The sequence below is a fragment of the Chelonia mydas genome, chromosome 9 (assembly GCF_015237465.2).
Source record: "Chelonia mydas isolate rCheMyd1 chromosome 9, rCheMyd1.pri.v2, whole genome shotgun sequence".
NCBI classification, from domain to species: Eukaryota; Metazoa; Chordata; order Testudines; family Cheloniidae; genus Chelonia; species Chelonia mydas.
This window is the reverse complement of record NC_057855.1, coordinates 79,618,253-79,643,304: the sequence shown is the minus strand read 5'-3', so window position 1 is coordinate 79,643,304 and position 25,052 is coordinate 79,618,253. Positions and strand designations below refer to the sequence as shown.

General features: G+C 45.6%; 1 protein-coding gene and 1 long non-coding RNA gene across 5 annotated transcripts in view; one reads left to right on the top strand and one right to left on the bottom strand.

The window, feature by feature from the left end:
• The window catches only part of ARHGEF9 (Cdc42 guanine nucleotide exchange factor 9), a 302,987-nt gene that overhangs the window by 239,361 nt on the left and 38,574 nt on the right, over nt 1-25,052 (bottom strand). For 3 of the 4 annotated variants that reach the window (XM_007060176.4, XM_027822604.3, XM_037908835.2), the window contains exons 2-3: nt 12,235-14,462; nt 1,077-1,224 (exon numbers count right to left, since the gene is read on the bottom strand). In XM_007060176.4, coding sequence (XP_007060238.3) covers nt 1,077-1,224; nt 12,235-14,394 — 2,308 coding nt within the window. In that variant the 5' untranslated portion in view covers nt 14,395-14,462. Of the gene's footprint in view, nt 1-1,076; nt 1,225-12,234; nt 14,463-25,052 lie in introns of those variants that run through there. The other variant, XM_043522547.1, reaches the window with a different exon arrangement.
• Nucleotides 7,325-24,084, top strand: LOC122461693. Its single transcript, XR_006283797.1, has 3 exons — nt 7,325-7,336; nt 20,301-20,305; nt 23,939-24,084. It is a non-coding gene; the product is annotated as an uncharacterized LOC122461693 (long non-coding RNA).

Sequence of the window (25,052 nt, the reverse complement as noted above, 5' to 3'; positions counted from 1 at the left end):
ACACACTAGAAACGAATAGCGTTCATTTCAGTAAGCAGCTGCTTCACCCTTTCACCACCATACCCGCTGTGCTGCCACCATCCATTAACACTTGGTTGCAATCAGTGGCATATTTGGATGTACCTACATGGCTGGTATTCTTGACCTGGACATGCCAAGAAATCCTAATGTTCAGGTGTTAGTAATACTGACCCATTGGGAAAGAACCTCCATACTCTATTTGTCATTCTTCCTAATCAGAGAGGTTGGACATTGAAGACACCTATTACATCACCAGCTCATTTCCCTGCTTGCAGGACTGTTCCCTGCAGTACATTCTCTCATGGGAGTAGATGACAGGGGACGGATCACTCAATGATGGCCCGTTCTGTTCATTCCCACTGACGCACCTGGCATTGGCCACTGTTGGAAGACAGGATACTGGGCTAGATGGACCATTGCTCTGACCCACTATGGCCATTCTTATGTTTTCTCCAGAGTAGTTTGGAGATAGGACTTGTACCACTTTCCTTGGCCAACTATTTCACAGCATAATAGATTGTACTCAAGTTTCTGATAGTCTCTTCCCTCTTGATCAGAAAGAAGATCCAGACTCGAAAAGCACTTTTCCTTCTGATGTCACATTCCCAAACAAACCTCCCACCTGGATCTCTGAGAAAATGTAGCTGGTTATTCATTTTCTCAAATGGCAATATTCACAAAGAGACTACTAAATTACACAAAACTGTCCAGGACACAGAACTGAGAAGAAATCACCATGTACAGCAAATGAGGTGAAAACCCAATCACAGGTTGCCAAAAGGTTTTTACACTTCAGAGCATCATCCATTTCCCTTTTCGGTAATGAAAATCTGGGGACAGGAATTGAAGAGGGGAAAGACCCATTATTTGCAATCCACATGAAGATCCTAATTCGTCAGGGATAAACTCTCTACAGCTATGGCAACCTGTTCCCGCAAATTCCAGATTTATAACGAAGACAGATGTAATTCCAGACCATCTCTCCTAGTCCCTAGTCCAATGCTTCCCTTGCTGCTTTGATTAAAAGGCAAGTAATCAAATGAAAGGCGACTCACCACCAGTGCTCAGCAACAGCCGCCTCCTCCAGCCCAGTTGGTCCAGCCCCATCGGAGTGCTTTGGGAAAGGGGTAAGGAGCGACATCTGTCCAATAGGATTTTGAAAGGAGGTGCTTGTGGTGATGGATGAAGAGGGTGAGACAGGGGCTGGAAAGAAAAAGATTGTGGGATAGGAATATTACTGCCTATAATCTGACAAAGGTCAGGCTCAAGTATGGCACTTTTAGTGCAATACCATGACTCATGCCTTTCTCCAAGGCTTACTGTAATGCCCCCTAAATGGGCCAAATAAATCCGTGACCACTTAATTGTTTGCAATAGAAAGATTTAGACTTGCTGATCGTCTCTGTATAGTATCATCTTTCATTTCTAGTAGGTCACGAGCTTGAACTCAGATCCAGGGATAAAATTTTCAAAAAAGCACACAAATCATTTAGGAGCATAAGCCAATGGAACATAGGGTCTTAATTCTCTTGGGCACTTTTGAAAGTGAGACCTAAGGTCACTAGTGGTCGAATGTTGTTCCTTCCTGGCAGTACTTTGCTGGCCTACCTGAAACCAGTAGTTTGTTATCTCAGTCCAGTTCCCATGTTGACATGTAACAGTAATCACCACTACCACAGTCCACATTAACTCAGAAAGGTCAATAACTGAATGGCACGGAAAGCGAACTACAATGCACTGGGACATGATCCCTCCAACACTGGAGGAGGTACACAGTCAGGGAGCAGTGTGAGGAGTTTGCACGGTCTTTGCGCGGACTATAGTTAAAGAGGAAAACATCAGCTCCTGGTACTGGCTATCTTGCCTCTTACGCTATAATGTGTTTTAATTACAAATGTCACTTCTTTTAAAAAAAAGCTTAGCTAACTTTACTAAGAACACAGAATGACACTTAAGGCTGAGAGAGCCAAAGCAGTTCCAGCAATACCCTAGCTGAGCTATTCTGAGTACTGTGGATTTTGTTACTATAACCATACCTGTCTAAAAGTGAATGATCTCTCAGGTCCCCAAAACCTTATAAATACAGCTGCTTTTCTAGTCATTTGCAGGTGAGCATATTAGGTGTTTTCCAGTGCAATAAACAGAACCCTACACTTGGTTTTTGAACCGGAGAGCAGGTTGCAACTTTGTTATGTCTAGTAGGTATTCTTGTGGAGCAGGTAGGTTCACTAAGGGGGCACAGAAGGCCATCTGGGCAGGAAAGGATTCTGTACACCTAGGTGGAATTTTATTACTTTTGAGGTGCATGTGGTTGTAAAAAAGTACATTGAAAATTATCTAGATGATCCTGCCCATTTAAGAACCAAATCCAATAGCTCTTGCCTCAGCTAAATGTAAAGTGTAGCATAGGCCTTGCTTCAGCCAAGTCAAAGTATGAATCATTGCAAGCAAGGAAAACTCACCTAGCTCCCTTCCTCTTCACAGACAACCTTCTCCCCGACACTGCAGTCCACATCTCTCCTCTAGTGTGATTGGAGGAATTAATTAATTGTCTACAGCTGGTCCAGCCCTGCTACCTAAGCAAATCCTCTCACCCATTACAGACCTTCTTCTGAAGGAGAGTGTTAACCCCTTCCCTGCCAACCCCATCAAAGAGTTTGTGTCTATCTGAAGCATGTCATTAGCCCCTTGTCTGAGACAAGATACCAGCGATATTTACCATTACTCAGGTCTGGGTTCCAGTTCATATTGTTCCTGTTAGAGCCACAAAATTCAGATATGAATACAAACTCTTCTAAATTCTGTTGTGTCTTCTGAGATAGGTTTTGGTTTGGCTTATTATAAGGATAAGGGCCAGTTGTGAAGTTACATTAGTAAGCATGAAATTGCAAGGGCTTCCAATCCTCATGCTTCAGGACATAAGTTGATCACCAGCTGGAATCAGGATGGAATTTTTTTTCCCTCTCTCTCTCTCTCTCTCTCTCTCTCACACACACACACACAAATGGACAGCATTATAACATTAGCTGCATTATGTTCATATTACATCTTCTGAAGCATCTGTCACTGGAGTGTGTTATTCACGACACTGGTTACTGTTGTATTCTGTCTCCCAAATGTATTTATATGGTGCCTGTCACCATCATTTCTAGTTCTGGGATCACAATCCCTATGTTCTTGCTAGAGATAGGCCACAAAGTTTAGATTCAGACCCAGATTTAATCCAGTCAAAAACAGGAGTGGCAGGGAATTTGAATGTGAGGGGTTAGTTAGGACCCATCTCTAGTTCTTGACTGCACATGCCTCTGTACTCTTTCACTACACTTAGAAATAGTATCAGAACGTCTATTTCGACTGAAGGGGTCACACAGAAAGGAGTAAAAATTACAAAATTTCCTTGAAAGTTGATAGCTAACTGCTAACATGACCCATACATTATAGCCAGTGCCTGTGAAGTACTACTGAAAACAAACAAATAAAAAGGCTTTGCTGTTAACTGAAGCAACTATAAAGTGGCTGAGTACTGTTTGGCTGTGCCTCCACCAAGGTAATAGTGAATCCAGACAAAGAGGCAATTGCCTTTTAAGACTAATAGAAAGAACACTAAAACTTTCCCTCTCTCAAGCAGTGACTACCTTTCATTAGCTAAAGAACAATTGTCTTGAAATGGCCAAATGTGCAGTGACTCTCTGAAAAATGGGTTCATTTTTTAGAGTTATACAATTCAAAATCAGGCTTTTATTTTTATTCTGACAAATGATGAGTCTCAGATACACCCTGTGAGTTAGGAAATCAGCAGAAATTTCTGTGGACAATGTAACAGTAACAACTGGGAGATTCACCAGTTCCAAGGGACCACTGTGATCACCTAGTTTGACCTCCTCTACAACACAGGCCACAGAACTTCCAAAATCATTCCGAGAGCAGATTGTTTAGACAAACATCCAATCTTGATTTTAAAATCACCAGTGATGTAGAATCCACCATGACCATATGTAAATTGTTCCAATAGTTATTACCCTATTTTTACTAAGCTTTTGGGCTAGATGAGAGTTGCATCTATGTATCTTAGGTATTTACATGGCCCCCATTACCACAGTGAGTGAGTGCATTTAATGTATTTATCCTCAAAACATTCCTGTGTTTTGAGAATAAATACATTTTACAGAAGGGAAGCTGAGACAAACAGAGAATAAGTTACTTGCCCAAGGTCACGCAGGAAGTCTACATCAGAAAAAAGAATTCAACTTACATTCCCCAAGTCCCAGGCTAGCATGTTACCCACTGGGCCACCGTTCTTCTCTTGATAAGGAGACACAATGGTAGGTAAAGTAGGTTTACCAGCCATTCCAGCTTTATGTATGTTATGAATGCAGGAGGACTTCCTTGTAGATGAACTGGCAATAAGACTGGTTAATGGGAAGAGGTTGCAGGGAATGTGTGACATTTTATAGTTCTTTATTATTCATTATTATTTATAGTACAGTAATGCCCAGAGACGTCAACTGGAATCAAAGCCCCAGTGAGCGGGACATTGTACAAATACGTAGTGTAAGACAGATTGTAAGCTGTTTGGGACAGGGAACTAATTAAAAAACCACAAGTAGTTATAACAAACTAACGTAGGGAGTAGGGAACAGCAGATCACAATTAGGGGAACATATGGTTACATGGATTAGCTATGTGCTAACTAGCTGGTTGAGTCAAATATATATGAATAAAGCCACCAGCCTTTACATACACTGCCAAACCTCTCACTGACAGCAAAACAACAGTATTCCCAGACAAAACACCAGTTAAAGAGAAAATAGAAAGTTTTTTAATTAAGATTTTACTAGTACCTTGTGGTTATTAAAATTAAAAAGTATCTGAAAATCAGAACAGCTTGGAGTTAACCAAGTTTCACTTTTCATTAAATAGCTAATAAAAGTCACTTATGCACATTGAAGATCAGGATTTGGCCCCGTACAGACAAATGGCCCTGCCACTAAAATGTAGCTACTACAGAATAGAACATAGCAGTCATTTGGCCCAAGCAAGATTTAAGAGAGTGGGGAAGTGAAGTATTCATTTCTTCATTTCAAATATTAGTATAAACTACATACTAATGTGCATGCAGAGTGTAATCAGTGGTACTCCAGCTGGAAATGGGCCAATATTAAATTTCCAGCAATTTCTTGTCAAATAGAGAAGACGAACGTAGCAGCTTCTCCCAGTTGTGAGAAGCATATTGTACCAGCTGCTACAAAATGAAGATAAGCAAAGCTGCACGTCTGTGGCTGAATTTAGAACTCCTGAGTCCAAGTCCTGTGCTTAATCAGCAGACTATGCACCTGCTACTCTACTGAATGCACCAGTCCAGGCAGAACAGGCATGTGCAGAGAGAATGCCCTTCCGAGTCCCTGAATTTCCCAGGTATATCCACATGGTGTGCAGTTACTGCGTGAGAAATGAGATGTGCCGCTCATGAATTAAAATATCAGTTACTCTACTAGCAAATAATGTTTGCGAGCATTGCTCACACCTCACAATGTGGAATGCTTTATGGGGGATTGTTGGTCATGCTCCCCACTAATATGGCCTGCTTTATGGGGGATCTTTAGTGGCAGTAACAATGCAAGCAGGTTTGTTCCATGCATGATATTCACCAACATTAAGATGAGGAAGTGGGCTGTTCCACCAATGACCTAGAGCAGTATCAACCACAGAACGAGGGATCACTTCATAGCAATCTGGGGCAGTAGCTGCCTGTTTCATAAGAGAACCCCTCCGTACCCAGATAGTCTCAAGCAGCATTCAGAAACTAATCTGAATAGATCTTCACAAAGGAGCTTAGGCAGCACTTACAGACAAAGTGGCAGGGGTCTGTGAGTGAATAATCTGTTGTGGCTCAGGCGCAGACAGTCGTCTGGACACGGCACCCAAATCCTGAAGATGACCTTCCAGGCAGGGCTGCAGTCTGCAGGAATCTGACTTTCACAGCTCTGGCTGCAACATGCCCCCAGAAAAAGGTAATAGAGACAACATACTTACTTACCGGCTTACTCCATGCAGCTACAAGAATCTGAAGGAATCCATAAGGAATCCTTTTGGACTGAAAATTCAGATCAGTAGGTAGCTGGTAAAAAATTAGTTCCTGAAAATCGAAACCTACTGATTTCACCAATAGCCAGCAGAGGGCACAAAAGGATTGCAGGTAAAAGCCAACCGTGCTTTCACTGTTAAGAGCGACACTTTCTATTAAGTGTGGGAAAGGCTGGGCTGAAATACTCAGTACCTGGAGGTAACTGGGATTTTTTTTTTTGGGGGGGGGGGGGGGGTCTCTACAACAGAAGTGGGCTTGAAGTGGTGTTTGAAACATGAACCCAGATTGAAATGTTGCAGTTGTCCCCCACATCATTCCAAAACCACGGATCTATAACATCCCTCCCTCCCAAGAGTGGGGTGATTAGAAATCAAGAGCTGGATTTTGCATTTTGGTGTGTGTCTGCTCTAAGCCATTCTACAGCAACGACAACCAAGCATCCTCCCTTCCCACCCAGCCACCACCTCAAACTGATGGAAGTTGGGAGAGCACATCGTGACATCAAACCTGGCTATGCACTGGCTCCAGGCTGACTTCTTCCCGAAATGCTGATATTGTCGGGTCAGCAATTCGGCGATGCTAGATGCTGTGAGGTCACTCCTGGGAGCTGTGTGCCCTTTTTGGGTGAGATGATGCAGATTGCAGGGAGATGCTATATTTCTTGGAATGGTAGAAATGAAGATGGCAGCTTTGGCCAGTTGGCAGGTTGGGATTTTAAATGGTCTGAGCTCCAGAAGAACCTGACATTCACCTTACCAGTTGTTTCTAATATTTATCCAGAAGCTTAAAATCAGGCGGCAGATTTTACTCTGGAGCTGTGACAGTTCAGCTTGTTAAGGTTATCACTAACTTTCCATTTGCAACCTGATTTTAACCCCTACTATTCTTTAAATTCCTCAGATCCTTTCTGGCTGAATGGTTTGGTGTGCCCCAGGAAGAGAGGAGAATTCTCAGTAGGGTCTGAGAGCAAATGGACAGGGCAAGTTTAAAGTTAACTAAAAGTCTGAAAAAGAAGTAGGTTTTTAGTCTCTGAAAATTATTATTCTTATTCTTATTTATATTAGGGAGGGTAGTGTCTAGAGACCCTCATCAACATTAGGATCCCATTGTTCTGGGCATTGTACATACACATAACAGCAGACAGTCCCTGCCCTGAGAAGCTTACAGTCTGTGACACCAAAAAGGGAAACAGAGGCAGAGAGAGACTACTTGTCCACGGTCACACAGCAGGTCAGCAGTAGAACTAGCAACAGAACCCCCTTCTCCTGAAACCCAGTCCAGTGCCCTGCGCACTAGACCACACTGCTTATCTCCAGTCTTTTAGCTTTCTTGGGAATGTCTGATCTCACAAAGAGCCACATCTGGAAACTCCACATCTGTTTTATTCATTTGTCCTCAGTGAGGACCAGGGCCTTTGTATATTTTATGGAAGGTTGTTTTGCAGATATTGACTGTGACTATTTCAACTTCTGAGAAGTTTGCAGGATCCCTGGCACATTTTAAGCCTCACAGGATTTATCACTTAGTCTTCACTGCGGCTGGATTCTCATTTTCTCCATCTGAACCACCCACCCTAACATCACCTTCCCCCTCCACATGCCAAGTACTTCACCTGAAATCCAGACCCTTCTTTGAGCAATGGAACCGCAGCCTCGAGAGGCGGGTGGATCCACTCACGGGTGTCCAGGGGCTGATGGATTTGTCCTTGTATCAGCAAGAGCACAGAGATCTCTACTAGTGTAATACTCCAGTTTAAGCATGTCGAGTTTGGGATGAAAGATTTCCAACTGCCACTCCCTGATAGCACAATCAGGCAAATCCCCCAGATACATAAGAATATTTTGTATAGGAATTCCAGATGGGCTCTTTGCTCCCTTCAGGCCATGTGCCCACTCCTGCTGCTGCTTTTCCAGCATTTTCCTCCTTTGCAGCTATTTTGGGCTTTCCTCTTCTGCTAGAACACTGGTAAGTTGTAACTGCTTCTCATTCTCTAGCTACCACCATATCCAGCTTTGGAAAACCAAGTGAAAACTGCCACTGGACAGATATTTTCCCTTTAACCCGAATGTTCCTTTCACCAAAAGAAACTTGAGCATCCTGGATTCCCGAGGCTGGACGACAATTATCCTCATCACACTCCACAGGAATTCCAGGGGAAGTTTCCTGCCCAATTATCTCAAGCGCCATACTAGATTAAGTTTGTTGGTAATATCTGTGAGCTGCAGCAGGCCGGCCATGATCAGAGGACACATCACATATCCTGTTCATGCAGCTAACCTGGGAAATTATTTAGATTTAGCTATAAGAGCCTTGAGATTACATATAAAGATATATACATTGCACTCAGCTAGCTACTGGGTTAGAGAGATTAATGTTAGCTTGCTTGTCAGTCCGTCATGTTTCCACATTGCCTCCTATGAATTGAACCCTGTCTGACAAGCCACTGCCCTCTCTTCACTCAAGACCTTCTTAAGGAGCATTTCTTCCATGAGGCCCACAAGAAGGGATTTATCATTAAACAATTAATTATTGTTTAAACCATAGATGGACAAACTACTTCCCACAGGCCACATCCAGCCCGTCAGATCATTTAATCTGGCCCTCAGCTCCAGCCGGGCAGTGGGGTTGGAAGCTTGCCCCATTCTATGCAGCTCCAGGAAGCAGCCAGCATGGTCCTCCTCTGGCTCGACCCCACTCTGGCTCCTACGTAATACGCGGAGGCGTGGCCAGGCACCACCCCCGCAGCTCCCATTGGTCACGGTTCCTGGCCAATGGGAGCTGCAGGGCTGGCGCCTGCAGACGGAGCAGCGCGCAGAGCCACCTGGCCACGCCTTGGAGCCAGAGAGGGGATATGCTTCCAGGAGCTGCTTGCGGTAAGCGCAGCCCAGAACCTGCACCCCTCAGCCCCCAACCCAGCGACCCAATCCCCTGCCACAGCCCTGATCTCCCTCTCACCCTCCAAACCCCTCGATCCCAGCCCAGAGCCCCTTCTTGTACCCCAAGCCCCTCAACCCCAGTCCCATCCCAGAGCCCGCACCCCCAGCCAGAGCCCTCAAACCCGTCCCCCCAAGCTCCAACATCCTGCTCCAGCCCTGATCCCCCTCCCACCCTCCGAACCCCTCGGTCACAGCCTGGACCCCCCTCCTGCACCCCAAACCCCTCATCCCCAGCCCCACCCCAGAATCCCCTCCCGCACCCTGAACTCCTCATTTCTGGCCCCACCCCAGAGCCGGCCACCTCAGCTGGAGCTCTCACCCCTTCCCACACTCCTACCCCCAATTCTATGAGCATTCATGGCATGCCATACAATTTCCATACCCCGATGTGGCCTTCAGGCCAAAAGGTTTGCCCACCCCTGGTTTAAACCGTTCTCTTCACTGCTGACTTTCCCAGTGCATCCCATCTTGTAAGTGTCTGTAATCAGACGTCAAGCTCTCTGGGACACAAACTGTCTATTTTTGTGTATTGTACAGCGCTGTGCACATTGTCAGGGCCAAATTAATATAGCAAGAAATGATACACATCAGAATAGCCATATCCATTTCAGCCTGGAGTTAGGCATCCAGGAATTTTTACCTCAGTATTTATATTCTGCTGCCAATTGCCAAAACATCTTTTTTTGGCTCAGACGTTGTAATGACACCCTTTTCCAAGAGAGGCTAGTCTCATCACCTCTGCAGTGTCTGGTCTCTGGAAGGGAGGAAAGTTGTTCATGAACTGGCAAGCATTCCCCTTCTGGCACCTAAAAAAATGCCCTCCATCCTGTCTCAGGATCACTAGCAGCAGCCTGTGTGTGAAATGAGTAGCTGCGTCTCAGTCCAGTTCCAGGAGCACAGGCATCCACAAGTCTCCAGCGCAACTGGCACTGAAAGGAAGGTGTGCCTTGACCAACTGGGCAAAGAGCCAATGACTGAATGGGCCCCATGTGTTGATGATCTCTCTCATACATAGAAACTGGTCCCTCCAAGACAGGCTTGAGGCCCATTAGCATGTGACAAGGAGGGGTAAGAGCACACCACCTCTGCTGTCCACACTATACCTGTCACATATGGAGAGGTACATAGGTACTCAGAGGCTACAGAGATGAGCACAGAATAAGGCCTTGATCCAAAGCCCATTGAAACACAGAGGGAGTCTTTTCACTTCAAAGGCCTTTGGATTGGGACCCAGGTTTGGCATCAGACCGACAGAGAAGTCAGACATTTTCTGGTGCTACCAACCTGCAATATTTCACATGGAAAATTCTTTTTTTTTTAAATAGATTTATAACTTGGCTCTAAATACCACATTTGACTGTTCTTTGGAAGGTCTTTAGAAGACTTGTTGATGCTCAACCTGTGACAAAATGAAAGTAAACTACGGTTGGGGCTTTCGAAGGGGGCTATCTGAGTTAGACAATGGGAATCAGGCACATAACTTAGACTGCATGTTCTTTGGGGCAAGGACCATCTCTTTTTCCTGTGTTTGGGCAGCACCTAGCACAGGGGGGTCCTGGTCTAGGATTGGGGCTTCTAGATTCTACTGTAATGCAAATAATCATTAACAACAGCACTAGGTCCATTTGAAAATCCAAGCCTGGGGCTTGAAACAAAAGTGCTGAATACAATTTATCCACTGGATTCTTAAAAATCCTGCATAACCTGAAGAATTTCAACACTTTAACCTCTACTTTTCATAGATTTTAAGACCAGAAGGGACCGCTGTGATCATCTTGTCTGCCCTCCTGCATAGCACAGACCATAGAACTTCCCCAAAATAATTCCTAGAGCAGATCTTGTAGAAAAACATCCAAGCTTGGTTTAAAAATTGCCAGTGATGGAGAATCCACGACACCCTTGGTAAATTGTTCCAATGGTTAATTACCCCACTGTTAAAAATTTACATCTTATTTCCAGGCTGAATTTGTCTAGCTTCAACTTTGAGCCTTTGGATCATTATCTTTCCCCGTTACATTGAAGAGCCCATTATTAAATATTTGTTCCCTATTTAGATGCATATAGACTGTAACCCCTTAACCTTCTCTTTGTTAAACTCAAAGATCTCAAGTAATTTAGCCTATCACTGGAAGGCAAGTTTTCTCCTTTGATCATTCTCATGGCCTTTCTCTGAACCCTCTTCAATTTTATCAACATCCTTCTTGAAATGTGGGCACCAGAACAGGACACAGGATTCCAGCAGCAATCACACCAGTACCAAATACAGAGGTAAAATAACCTCTCTACTCCTATTCGAGATTCCCCTATTTATGCATCCCAGGATCGCATTAGCTGTTTTGGCCACAGCTTTACACTAGGAGATCATGTTCAGACAATTATCCACCATCACACCCAAATCTTGTACAGAGTCACTGCTTCCTGGAATTCCCCATTCTCTAAGTATGACCTATATGCTTTGTCCCTATACGTATGCGTTTACACTTAGATCTATTAAAACATGTTGTTTGCTTGTACCCAGGTTTCCAAGTGATCCAGATCACTCTGAATCAGTGACCTGTCCTTTTTATTATTTACCATTCCCCCAATTTTTGCATCATCTGCAAACTTTATCCGTGACCTAGTGTTTCCTTCCAGGTCATTGATAAAATATTAACTAGTGTAGGACCAAGGACCAAGAACCAATCCCTGTGGGATTCCACTGGAAACACACCCGCTCAGTGATAATTCTCCCATTTACAATTATATTTTGAGACCTATCAGTTAGCCAGTTTTTAATCCATGTAACATATCAAGTCAAATCTTTGAATGAGTTGAAAGTGTGGGGGGAAGTGAGGGGGTGAGGGGAATTAAAGATGCTTTTTGGAAATAACTGTAAAGTTTCTCTCTATGCTGGGGCTGTTTTTGCCACAGCTACCCTTCCTAGGCACATTGATGAGTGTGATGTGGCCAAATAGTTCTAAAGCAAGTAGCTCAGAGATACCATCAGCCTACTGACTCCTTTGTGTCTGCTTTAAAAGATGCATCCACGGCCTTCATCCATACATGATATGAAGGTCTAATTGAATTGGAAGACCAGATAAACTATATCAAAACCAGTTTTGCCTGCAGACCTTCTACCCAGGAGGGAGTATTGTATAATAGTGATTGTATAGTGTCTTATTGAGACAGCGTTACAGTGAAGATTGGTCATACCTTTCCATTGTTGAGTTCCCCGAAGGAGACAATTGTACAGAGGCTCATCTGGATCTGATGGCACACTTTACTATACTTAAAGTGATTTGCTTTCTCTGGCCTCTCCATGGAAATTTGTTCTACTGGTAAACTTATTTCATGTTCTTTGATAGGAGAATCCTCCAGTTCTAAAGCTTGCTCATTATCTGTTGCATGTTTTAAAAGAGTAGCTGCTAAGAGGCTTTGAGTACCAGCCAGAGCACTCTCTGTTTCCTGAGTATCCAGTTTACTCTTAGAAAGATCTTGAGAATGTGATTGAGTCTTGTCCAGGTCCTGAATATCCACTGGAGTACTCCTAGTGTACTCAGTATACTCTGGAGTGCTACTCAGTTCCTGACTACCCAGTTTTGTCTTAGCCCTGTCTTTCAAATGTAACTCAATATTTCCAAGTTTCCAAGCATCCGCCGCCGGAGAGCTGCCCGGGTCCCGAGCATCCGCCGCCGGAGAGCTGCCCGGGTCCCGAGCATCCGCCGCCGGAGAGCTGCCCGGGTCCCGAGCATCCGCCGCCGGAGAGCTGCCCGGGTCCCGAGCATCCGCCGCCGGAGAGCTGCCCGGGTCCCGAGCATCCGCCGCCGGAGAGCTGCCCGGGTCCCGAGCATCCGCCGCCGGAGAGCTGCGCCGGTCCCGAGCAACCGCCGCCGGAGAGCTGCCCGGGTCTCGAGCATCTAATTCAGTCACAGGCATGTCTGGAAACTGTGATAGAGCCTTAGATAGGCCTTGTATGCTTAACAGAGCATAACAGTCATCTGGAAGTTCTGGCAGTGGGGAGATGGATGGACCTGGCCCAAGGTCAGGAAGGGATGTTTCATTAAAACTATCATTCTCATTGTTCAGAGCAGAGCTGCTGATCTCTTGAGATAACTCTGCTTCAACACTTCGCTGAGGCAGCGCTTTTCCTGTTGAACTCTCAGAACTATGATTATCCCAGATCCCAGAATCTGGAGACTGCAATGACATTCCCATTGAAGAGAAAGCTCTGGCATTTTCATTTTCAATAACCAAAGACTGTTTGTGGGAGGAGGCTTCCTGCCTCTGACTTCTGAAATTGGACTGAGGTCTTTGCTCTCCCTGCGAAAATGTCCGGGAAGAGCCTCGCCACTTCCTAGCTGCCTCAGCCACACTGTTAAAGAACCGAAGAACACCACCAAAGTGACTGGCTTTCATTTCACTGTTTGATTTTTTAGGCTGGCTAAGATTCTCCTCACATCTCATTTCAAAATCAAAATAAGAAGCAGAATTATCAGTTATATTTTCTAAGTTCTGGAAATTTGTTTCAACACTTTGATCAAGCAATTTTGAATTATCTTTGCTAGACAATGAAATTCCCTTCAGATAGCTCCAGACATCAGAGCTTTTTCCTCTCCTGCTCTCCTCGGGAAGCATGGGACACCTCTTTTGATTGTCCCTTTCTGTAATCTCAGAACTCTTAGAGTTTTCAAAATTCAAAAACTTGCTCTTTCTAGTTGACGTTTTATGGCAGTTACTATCATTATCTTCACTGTGTATTCTGACACTAATATCCCTGAGCCATTTATTTTCATTGGCATCAATTTCTGGAATGTTGACATTTAATTCTACGTCTTCAAAGGAAGAATCCAAATCATCGATGTACCCTGCATACGAATGACGGAAAGGCCTCTGACTGTCGGCTAGTTTCTTAATCCTGTAGGCTGCCCTTTGGTCACTGTCCTCCTGGTCCTCCTCAGGGATGTGAGAAACTTTGGCTTTGGAGGGTCTCAAATCCACATTCTTAGACATGCTGGAGGTTCTTAGCTTTTTTAAGGACCTCACCCTCTCCATGAAGGACATCTTGCGTTTTTCTTCTAAGGTCTCTGAGGTATCTCCTAGCAGGATCATGGACTGGGGTCTTTTGTTATTCATGGAGGGACCTTTCCTTCGGCTAACAAAATTCCAAATCCGATTGCCCTTGGCTTTCTTTTTATACCTGGTTGCCTCTTCCCTTGCATTTTGGTTGATGCCTTTGGAGTTGCAGTGCTGAAGGTCACAAATCTTTAATGTCTCAGTGCTCCCATCCTCTGGATTGGCTCGAAAAATCTTGTTCATGTATCCATTTGGCACTAGCCCAGCGTGAGTGTGCTGGCAATCTTCTATAATTTCCATAGTTCCAGTTGGCAAGTTGATGTAGAATGTCACAGCTCCATTGTCTTCAGAGTATTTTCTTCATGGGGCTTAAGGAAAAAGAAGAAAAGAATGCAATTAGCAACACAAAGGGATTTTAAGGTTACATTTCTCAAAACACCAAGAGCCAAATCCTGGCCCTACTAATGTCAGTGGAGGTTTCATCATTAACTTCCATGAAGCTGAGTTTCTGCCTCATGCATGTGTAAAATTTAAAGTTGCTTAAATATTGATTCAGTTTTGAGGAATTAGTGACTACAGATAAACTTCCATACATCAGTAAAGGATACAAAAATGCAAACATTTTATGATAAAATCTCCTCTTGTCCAGAGACCCAACATGGTGCTGAACACATAAGAATTTTTTGGGGGGGAAATTTCAGCAAAATCTCCTTATAAATGCAACTTACATCTTCACCAGACCAATCTGTCATGAAGTAGCAACGTATTTACCCTTGAGCAGTTCCAGTCCTCTCCTGGCAGCCATTGCAAGAGGCTCCCCAATGCTCCCTTCCCTGGAGCTCAGATAATTGATGGTGCGTCCATGCCCATTCTAAAGAGACAGTCTTTAGATCTCAACCCTGTAACTGTGTCAGCAGCATGGGGACCCCAATGCAGGACAGGGAGTTCCAAACGGAAGCTCTGCAGCCACCACTGTGTCGTATCATCATGTGTGCAGGTTCTATTGACGTGAGCTCCAACGTGCAGCATTTGTGGTTAGGAATAAAACCACAAGAGCAAGGTGCAGCGAGAGGTGCGAGCGGCTCAGCTTTCTTTGTGAGGATGTATTTGAACTCTCAGTCATATGCACAGCTGAAACCAGAGCCTAACCCTCCTCCGCCACAGGTGGGTCCTCTGCCTAGTACAGCCATGCACAACAGAGCAGGATTCCTCTCTGTGACATTGATCCTGCAGATCCTTGCCCAGGGCACAAGGCTGTTACCCTTCAGTGCAGTTGCAAGCAGAGCCTGCAAGTGGATATCAGCAAAGTTAAGCTCTGAACAGCAGTAAGGCCTCTGAGCACTCTTATTCTCAACAGCACAGGGGAAAGATAGCGGCAGGATGTGGGCAAAGAAAGGGTGGATCTGAGAAGACTTAATAAAGACTTAATAATAATAATAAATTCATGTGGCCTTCCTCCTGCTTCTAGGATGGAGGAATAGCGGACTGCACTGCAGCACTCTCAGTAACAAAGGGTCAGGGCGCCCTCCTTATCCAGCTAATCACTTCTTATTTGGCATTTCTATATGCAACCCCCCGCACCTGCACTGTGCAGTTGGTAATTTCATTAATTATTATTAATAATCATGTTTATTACAGTAGTGCGTGAGGACCAACCAAGTTTGGCCTATGAGACAAGTCCCTGACCCACGGGGCTTACGATCTGAATTGACTTCATTTCAACCATTGCCAAAAATCTAAATTAATTGGGTGACACCTCACATAGAGACAGGTGAACCTACAAGGTTGTTATAAAACACCAGGGAACTCAGATGTTTATCCAAGCTAGTTTGTGACCCTTGAGTCAGCACCTCTTTAACACTGCCTTTATTTTTATATGAATTAAAAGCATCTTGTTTTAGTTTGCACCAAGCCACCTGGGCAAGTGTAAATGGCTTTGACTCTGGTGATTATCACCAAAATGGACAGAGGTGAAAGACAGTTACAGATAATAATGAGTTACCTCCAGTGTAACATAAAATGCCCCAAACTCAAAGCAAACGTACTGCCTTGTTTCAGAGTAGCAGCCGTGTTAGTCTTTATCCGCACAAAGAATAGGAGTTCTTGTGGCACCTTAGAGATTAACAAATTTATTTGAGCATAAGCTTTCTGGGGCTACAGCCCACTTCATCGGATGCATGCAGTGGAAAATACTGTATTCCACTGCATGCATCTGATGAAGTGGGCTGTAGCCCACGAAAGCTTATGCTCAAATAAATTTGTTAGTCTCTAAGGTGCCACAAGTACTCTTATTCATACTGCCCTGTGCAGATCTGGAAAAGTAGGGCAAGGTCATGCTTTGCTAATGGTGAGGATTCTCTGGACCACACCGCCAACCAGCTTTGTGATGGAGAAATCTTAAAGGATGATATTCACCCCCCGGGCAGAGGCCTTGCATGGGACCTAGGCACCAATTAAGTCCCATTTAAACTCTATGTTGAGGGCTTAAGTGGCACCCAGGTGTCTTGTGCTGGCCCAGTTGTGAGACAACAGGAAAAATAAATACAAAAACTGCAATTTTTTGTTAAAAATACTCATTGCCAAGTGGGACTATTTGCCCTTCAGCAGCTCTGGAACTAGCCAAAGATTCCTAATCCCCAGGGCTGTTCAAATCACTTCACACACATGAATTATTCACAGTGATCATGGCTGTAATTTAAAGAATAATAGAAACGAATGGAATTGAATGGCTGGGAAGGGAGCCTTTTAAAAGTTGAAAGCTGAAAGGCCACCACGCACACTGGGGTGAAAGGCAAAGTCACAAAAGGCTTTTACTTTTCTTTTCTCTTTTTCATTACAATTTATAATTTATTGTTTTTTACCGGGTGGATTACATCTGGGGAAAAGAAGACTGAAAAGAAATTGAATTGTCTACAAACACATAACAGGGATGTTTATAAAGGAGATAGGGATCAGTTTTGATTTGTCAAAGAGACCAAGAAGCAGCCGAGCCAGATCCTGAGCTCACAGCTCACAAAGCAGGGTACAAAAGGGGCTTTAAGTCAGATGTGAATTGGAGCAGTTGCCATGGAGCCAGTTCAAGTGCACTGCTCCAGCCTCCTCCCCCTCCCCGTGTGCTGCACAGACACATTTGGGGTTGAGGTGTTTGCCCCGTTAGTCTCTTCCCACCGCCACTTTGCCCAAACCACTAAACAATTTGCAGTTCAGTCACCACTGTGGACAATGATGGTGCCAAAGAGATTCTAGTGTAAGAGCAAATGAGTAATGCATAGCTCCGGGGCTGCGTGAAATATGGCACCTCTAAGTCACCAGTTCAAATCCTGACTGAATTGCTAGTGAAAGAAAATTGTCATTACATGGCCTACAGGAAATGAGCAAGGTGGTCTCCCTTTAGTTCCCATGGGCCAAAAACCCAAACACAAAAAAGGCTCTTTTGTTGGCAGTTTCAGTAAAGAAGCCAAAAACCGAATGGGTCCAAACTATTCTCAGAGCTGAGGGAAAGCAGTGGCTCTTCTCATGCTCTAGCTGTTTTGAGGATAAACAGAGGCCTTCAGTTTGCCGCTCTAGCACCTCTGACCAGCTCTATATTCACACACACACACATACACACACACTGCATGAAGGCTCAGGAGGTTTATCTATATATAAACCATCTTAAAACTTTTAAAGAAATAACAGCTCCATTTGTGACCACCTTTGCAATCACCCACACAACAGATACCTCTGCCACCGGCTGGCATCGCAGCAGACCCTGGGGAAGGTTTAAGAGGTCAACAGGAGGCTATCATATATTTGATGTGAGAGGCCCAACTTATTTTCATCAGCCTGTCACCAATTAAGCGTGCAGGACTTTTTATACTCCTCAAATCTCCTTGTTTCCCATGCTGTGCGTGCTTGGCAACTGCTGGCCTTCCTCCTTGTGTACATGAAACTAAATCTCCCCCTAGAGAGGAGCCTGTATGTTTGGCAGCCAGCTCCATCCTATTATTAAAGCACCTGGGTTTGTGGGAGGCACCCGCACACCTGCACCTCAGCTCTCCCAGGTTTTCAATCCAACTGGAAAACATTAATTTTGCTCAATCCAGTTGGATGTATATGTTCTTCATCCAAAGGGTCTAAAAATGCTTGACAAGCAGTGGTAGCAACGAGCAGAGGTTTGCAAGAATTCTACGAAGATCAAGCAGAGGAAAAGAAGGGGGAGCCACAAATGGGCTAACCTCCCATTGATTTCAATAAGATCAGAATAATAGTACTGTCATTTCAGCAGTGCCCAGAGGCCACAACTGAGCTTAGAAACCCATTGTGCTAAGCACTTGTACAAGCACATAATAGCAAACAATCCCTGTCCCAAAGAATCTACAATTTAAATAGGCCAGACAGAAAAAGGGTGGCAGGAAAAAGAGACTCACAGAGGTGAAGTGATTTGCCAAAGGTCACACAAGTCAGTTTTCAAGCAGGGAGTAGAACTAAAGTGTCCTTACCTTAGGGTATGTCTGCACCGTAATCACGGGTGTGACTGTAGTACATGTAGACATACCGAAGCTAGTCTCGATCCAGCTAACTCAAATAACACCAGCGGGGAAGCCATGGCAGCACAGGCAAGCTGCTTGAGTACATATCAAGGGACCTGGATGGTCCCTGCTGCTGCTGCATTGCTATTGTTATTTTCGGTAGCTAATATGTCGACATGTGCTGCAGCTGCATCTCCGATTGCAGTATAAGATATAGTCCCCATTCGAGGCCTGAAGCAATAAGCCATGCTGCTTCTAGCGTTTTAAGAGGTGTAATAGCATAAAAAAGCCTAGTTCTGAAGTATAAACATGTGGGGAGGAAAGACTACAAGAATGAGAGATAAAGTGTTAGTCATAATCCTGGCTTACAGTAAAAAGCATGTTTTTAAGTAAGTTTTGAACCAGAGCAGTCTGGAAATATTTTTGCATGCATTTATTAGCCAGACGACTAAACCTACTCGTCAACGCCGATACCAGGTAGGGTTGCCAACTGTCTAATCGCAAAAACCCCAAAACCCTTGCCTGCCCCCTACCCCTTCTCCGAAGCCCTGCCCCACTCACTCCATTCCCCTGCCTGCAAACACCGCCCCCACAGCTCCCATTGGCCACAGTTCCCAGACAATAGAAGCTGCAGAGTCGGTGCTCGGGGTGGGGGCAGCGTGTGGAGATCCCTACACCACGCAGGAGCTGCAGGGACATGCCGGCCGCTTCGAGGAGCAGCACACGGCCAGGGCAGGTAGGGAACCTGCCTTAGCCCCACTGCGCCGCCAGACTCTTTGCACCTAAAATCTCCCAGTTTGGCCTCAGTAGCCTCCAGTACATAAGATCCCGATTCTGGGAGACTCCTGGCAAAACCAGGAGGGTTGGCAACCCTAATACCAGGAAGAAGAAATGATATAGCATGTTGTGGAGAAAGGACACACACGTTCTCTCCTGGAGACTTTATTTTTGTTCTATATGTCATTCAAGCAGAAAGTATATGGTTGTTCTTGGTGGGTGAAAAACATAACAAGAAATCTGATGAGAAAACTGGGCTCTAAAACAAAAGGCCTTTCCATCTGAAAGAATAATGAAAACAACCAAACAGGAAAGAACAAAGGCTATACCTCCACAAGAGAGCTCGGAGTGTGTCTCTCCTGTGATGAACTGTAACAGCTGCACAGCTACCTATACCACAGTCACTTGAAGAGCAGCCCCAAGTCCCACAAAGATCCCCACCCATAAGAAGTTTATATAAATGTAGCTGTAGGGACACCAGCCTATAGGAATGGGAGACAGGAAGACAATTCTCCTCAGTGCTGGCTGGGGAAATGGGGGATTACACCCAACCACTTAGGCTGCACCACCAGACAAGGCAATTGAAATAGGCTCAACTTGCAGGTTGCAGGACACATGGGACTCCCAAGTTGCTACTTGCTTTGCTTGAAATGAAATGTCTGTTGTAAATATGAATAAGTGCCCATTTCATCAAGGATAATGCCCCAAAGGTCAGTGGACTTACTCTACATTTATACTGGTGTAACTGAGAACAGATTTTGGCCTCTAAGCTTTTGGCTCTATCTGAACGAGACCAAAACCTGCAAACCTTTGCAACTTTACCTATTGCTAGGGACTTATCTTCACTAGAGAATTACATCAGGTTAGAACACAACCTTGAGGAGTTGTTTGTGAACTAACATGACCACAACTTTACAGTCCCTGTAGACTGGGAAAAGTCATGTCCAACATCAGGGCCATCATTAGGGGGCTGCAGAGCTCAGGGTAGAAGTGTCGGATTCATCTCTTCGAGGACCAAGCACACCAGCCAATCGTACCAGCCAAAGTACTGGGCCTGGAGCGGTCACCCTGATTCGTCCTACCCAAGGGACAGCTCTGTCCAACATTGTGTCAGTTGCTTGTAGGTAAACTCTGGTATTGCTATGACTTACCCACAACCTGCTGACATGATGTTAAACTTCACTTGTCCCTGACTGCAAAAATTGTGGCCAATAGGGTATTAGTTAGCACAACTCATCAAAGTAGTGTTCTAATTTGATATAATTTTCTAGTGAAGAAAGCCCTGGAGCAAGATTCCCCTCACAATAGCATACATTAATTTAAACTCTTTCCCCTCACAACTCATCGTATTCTCTGAAGTGTTCTTGCTTAAAAACAAAACAAAACTAGGAGCTGTAACCCCTATCAAAATCACTTTGAAAGAGTTACACAAACTTCTACATGTCATAATGGATTGGTCTACCTCAGGATTCTCATGCTTTTTGTTAGCGTGACCCACATCTTAATAGAGAAACAGTCTTATGGGCACCTCCCCTCCATACACCATTCGCAATCACATAACATCCCTGTGGCAACAACTGCAATTGCTTTCAGCAGAAAGTCATATCAAATGTATATTTTTGTTTCTTTTAATGTGACTTAGTAAGTGGAGACAAGGGGAAGAGTTAACACCATGGCCTCAATCCAGTGTCCAAGGAAGTCAACAAAAAGACTCACATAGACTTAATGGGCCTTTGATCAGGCCAGAGTGATTAATCAGTTCTCCTCAAATCTCAGAAGTGCTCCACAAACCCCTCTTCAGGGAATACTACTTTCTCTGGGCTACTCCCTCTCCAGCCAGCCAAACTCTCCCTATCGTTTCCCAAGAGTCATTCGCAGCCTTAGCAAAATCCAATGCTTCAGCACACTGAGGAATCCTGGAAAGAGATTGGCTGATGAAGAAGCTCTGATTTAAAGGATCTTCTGGACCAGGCTGGATTTGATTCTGTCAAGAAATTTCAGTGACAGAGGAAAAAACTTTCAGTGAACGTTTGACAGTTTGGAATGACCGCAAGGCTGGTGGAAAACATTTTCAGCACAATATTTTATGTCATAACAGCCCCCACACCATGAGCAAAAGTATTTTTATTAAGCATTTGATGCTGTAAAGCTGCCCTGTGGCTTGAGAAGGGGAAAAAAAACCAGGATAAAATGCTTAACTTTTAGATCCTCTGTCTGGAATGGAAATGCAGGAGCTTTTTTGTGGTTTAATATTTTTGAAGGACTTTCAAAGCCACAGGAACATTAAACGCCGCCTGAACTATTACTCCACAGCGTGAAAGAAGATAAGGAAGCAAAAGATTGGGGTAGATGTTAGGTTAAAGTTCTTTGCAGTGGATGAAATTCACCAGTGCAGAGAGCCAGCATGAGGCCACTTACATTTCACTTCTGCCCTCAGAATAGGGCTTACATACTGCAAAGGCCTCATGCTGGCTATCTGTGTGTGGGGTAAATTTCATCCAGTAACATCCAAAGGGAAGTGGTCAAGGCGCCATCAAAGCTGATTATGAAGAGGACTTTGACTAGGAAGTTAATGGCAACAATACTGGGAGATGGCTTGCCAAATGGTAAGGCTAGACTGGATAACCCACACTGTTATTTTCCAGCCCTGCATTTTGGGCTGGGTGATCTCATCAGTTCTCCCAAGCTAAGCAGGATCAAATCTGGTCAGTAGTTGGATAGGAGATTCCAACGGAAAACCCCACATGCTACACATGTCAGCTGTTCATTAGACGGCCCTCATGCCTCAGAGTCAGTACTGAACCTATGCTGTTAGAAGGGAGCAAACTGCAGCGTGAAAAGTAAACACTAAGGCCTTGGCTACACTTGCGAGTTACAGCACAAAAAAGGAGCCCGGGCGCACTAGCTCACTACCCGTCCACACTGGCAAGGCACATAGAGCGCTCTGACTCCGCAGCTACAGCGCCGCTGGTGCTCCACCTCGACAAGTGGAATAACGTTCGCTGCGTCCCCGCTGGAGCGCCGCGGTGCCAATGTGGACGCCCTGGTCCTATAGTGCACTCTGATCGGCCTCCAGAAGTGTCCCACAATGCCTGTGCTAGCCACTCTGGTCATCACTTTGAACTCTACTGCCCTGCCCTCAGGTGACCAACCATCAGACCCGCCCTTTAAATTCTCTGGGAATTTTGAAAATCCCCTTCCTTTTTGCTCAGCCAGGCATGGAGTGCTCTCAGTGAATCTTTCCAGGTGATCATGCCTCCACGTGCCAGGCAAGCCCCAGTATGAAGCAATGGCGAGTTGCTGGACCTCATCAGTGTTTGGCGGGAGGAAGCTGTCTAGTCCCAGCTACGCTCCAGCCGTAGGAATTACAATACCTTTGGGCAGATATCAAGGGACATAATGAAAAGGAGCCATGACAGGGACACACAGCAGTGCAGGATTAAAGTGAAGGAGCTGCAGAATGCCTACCGCAAAGCCCACGAGGCAAACCGCCGCTCCGGTTCTGCCCCGAACTGCCGTTTCTACAAAGATGTGATACTTGGGGGCGACCCCACCTCCACTCCGGGGATCACCATGGACACTTCAGAGCCCAGTGCAACAAGGCAGGAGGAGGAGGATGAGGAGCAGAGTGGGAGCGAGGGTGCTGAGGTGGAGGAAGACACCCTGGAATCCTTAGATGCATGCAGCCAGGAGCTGTTCTCAAGCCAGGAGGAAGGTAGCCAGTTGCGGCGGCCGGTGCTTGGGGAAGGACAAACACCAGAGGAGGTTCCTGGTAAGCGGCTTTTATTTTGGGAAGGAAGTTATTCGGTGTGGGCTCTTGGGGCGAGGAGGGTTCGGGCTGCATGCATGCCTAGATGCGGAAGAGGGCATTGATGTGCTCTCTCACATCGCAGTAATCAGCCTCAGTGATCTCTTCATAGGTCTCATCCAGAAGTTGGGCAATGCGCTTGCGCAGGTTTCTTGGGAGAGCCACTGTGGACCTTGTCCCAGTCAGGCTAACTTGTCCACGCCACTGTGCCGTGAGGGGCGGGGGGACCACTGCTGCACACAGGCAAGCTGCAGATGGGCCAGGGTGGAATCTGCATTGCAGTAGAAGACCCTCCCTTGCTTCCCAGGTCACCCTCAGCAGCGAGATATCTTCCAGGACGAACTCCTGTGGAAAATGTGGGGACAGTGTTCAGTATAGGGGCCTCCCACCACTGTTGGCTCTCCACAAGGTGCAGAAACCCAGAGGACAGTACAGCCGTGAAACAATCAGTCACGCTTGACCCTGTGCTTACTCACCACTTTGGGGCTCCCGTGGGTTCTGTGTGCTCGCTTTGGGACAGGCAAATTATGCTATTGTGTAGACTGGGCTTGCCCTTAAGTATGGGGAATGATTGCTCTGTCTGGTGTGAACAATGCTGCCTCTGTTAAGTGTTGCATTTTGCCTTTACAGATGCAACCTTGAGATCTCAGTCGTCCGTGGTATCACCGGCCGAAAGACTCCAAAGAATCAGAAAGAGGCCACGTAGAAGCAAGGAAGACATGTTGCATGAAGTAATGCAGCATTCAAGTAATGAAAATCAAAAAGTGCCGGAGTGGCAGGAGAGCGAAAGGAGGGTCCGCCAGCAGAATGCGGCTCACCGGCACCAAAGCACGGAGCAGCTGCTAAGCATCATGGAGCGCCCAGAGGACTCGATACAGGCGCTCGTAGCAATGCAGGTGGAAGGCTACCGCGCCCGCCCCCCACTGCAGCCCTTGTCCCAAAACTCTTTCCCTTGTGCCCCCGTCACCTCCAACCCACTTTCCCCAACATCCAGGTTCCTACCGCCACCATCTGCCTCCAGCACCTGTAGCTTCACCACCCAGCCCTGAAAACTACGACCCTTACCCACTGCACTCAACCCCCATCAGCAGGCAGTATAGCCAGCCTGAAGTGCAGCACTCATTGCACCGCACTCCAGACAGGACATATGCAAATCTGTGATTGTACCGAACCCCACCCCCTTGCCCTTTCTGTTTCCCAAGCAGTTGCGTCTCTTTTCAATAAATTAATTTTCTTTTCAATAAACAGATTTTTTGGCTTTGAAAACATTCCTTATTATTGCATAAAGTAAAAGATACCTTAACCCAGGAAAGAAACAGGCACTGCAAGTCAGCGTAGCAAACACAGATGCCTACTAGCATTGGAGGCACTGCACTTCACTCCCGTGCAGGGCACCAAACATTACTGGTGGCTTTCAGCCTCAAAATGCTCCCTCAAGGCATCCCTAATCCTTGCAGCCCTGTGCTGGGCCCCTCTAATAGCCCTGTTCTCTGGCTGTTCAAATTCAGCCTCCAGGGTGTTGAACCTCCGAGTTCCATGCCTGAGTGAATCTTTCACCCTTCCCTTCACAAATGTTATGGGGGGTACAGCACGTGGATATAACCGCGGGGATGCTGTCATCGGCCAGGTTCAGCTTCCCATACAGAGAGCTCCAGTGGCCCTTTAAATGGCCAAAAGCACACTCCACAGTCATTCTGCACCGGCTCAGCCTGGTGTTGGACCGCTTCTTGCTGCTGTCAAGGCTCCCTGTGTAGGGTTTCATGAGCCATGGCATTAAAGGGTAAGAGGGGTCTCCAAGGATCACAATGGGCATTTCAACTTCCCCTATGGTGATCTTCTGGTCTGGGAAAAAGTCCCAGCTT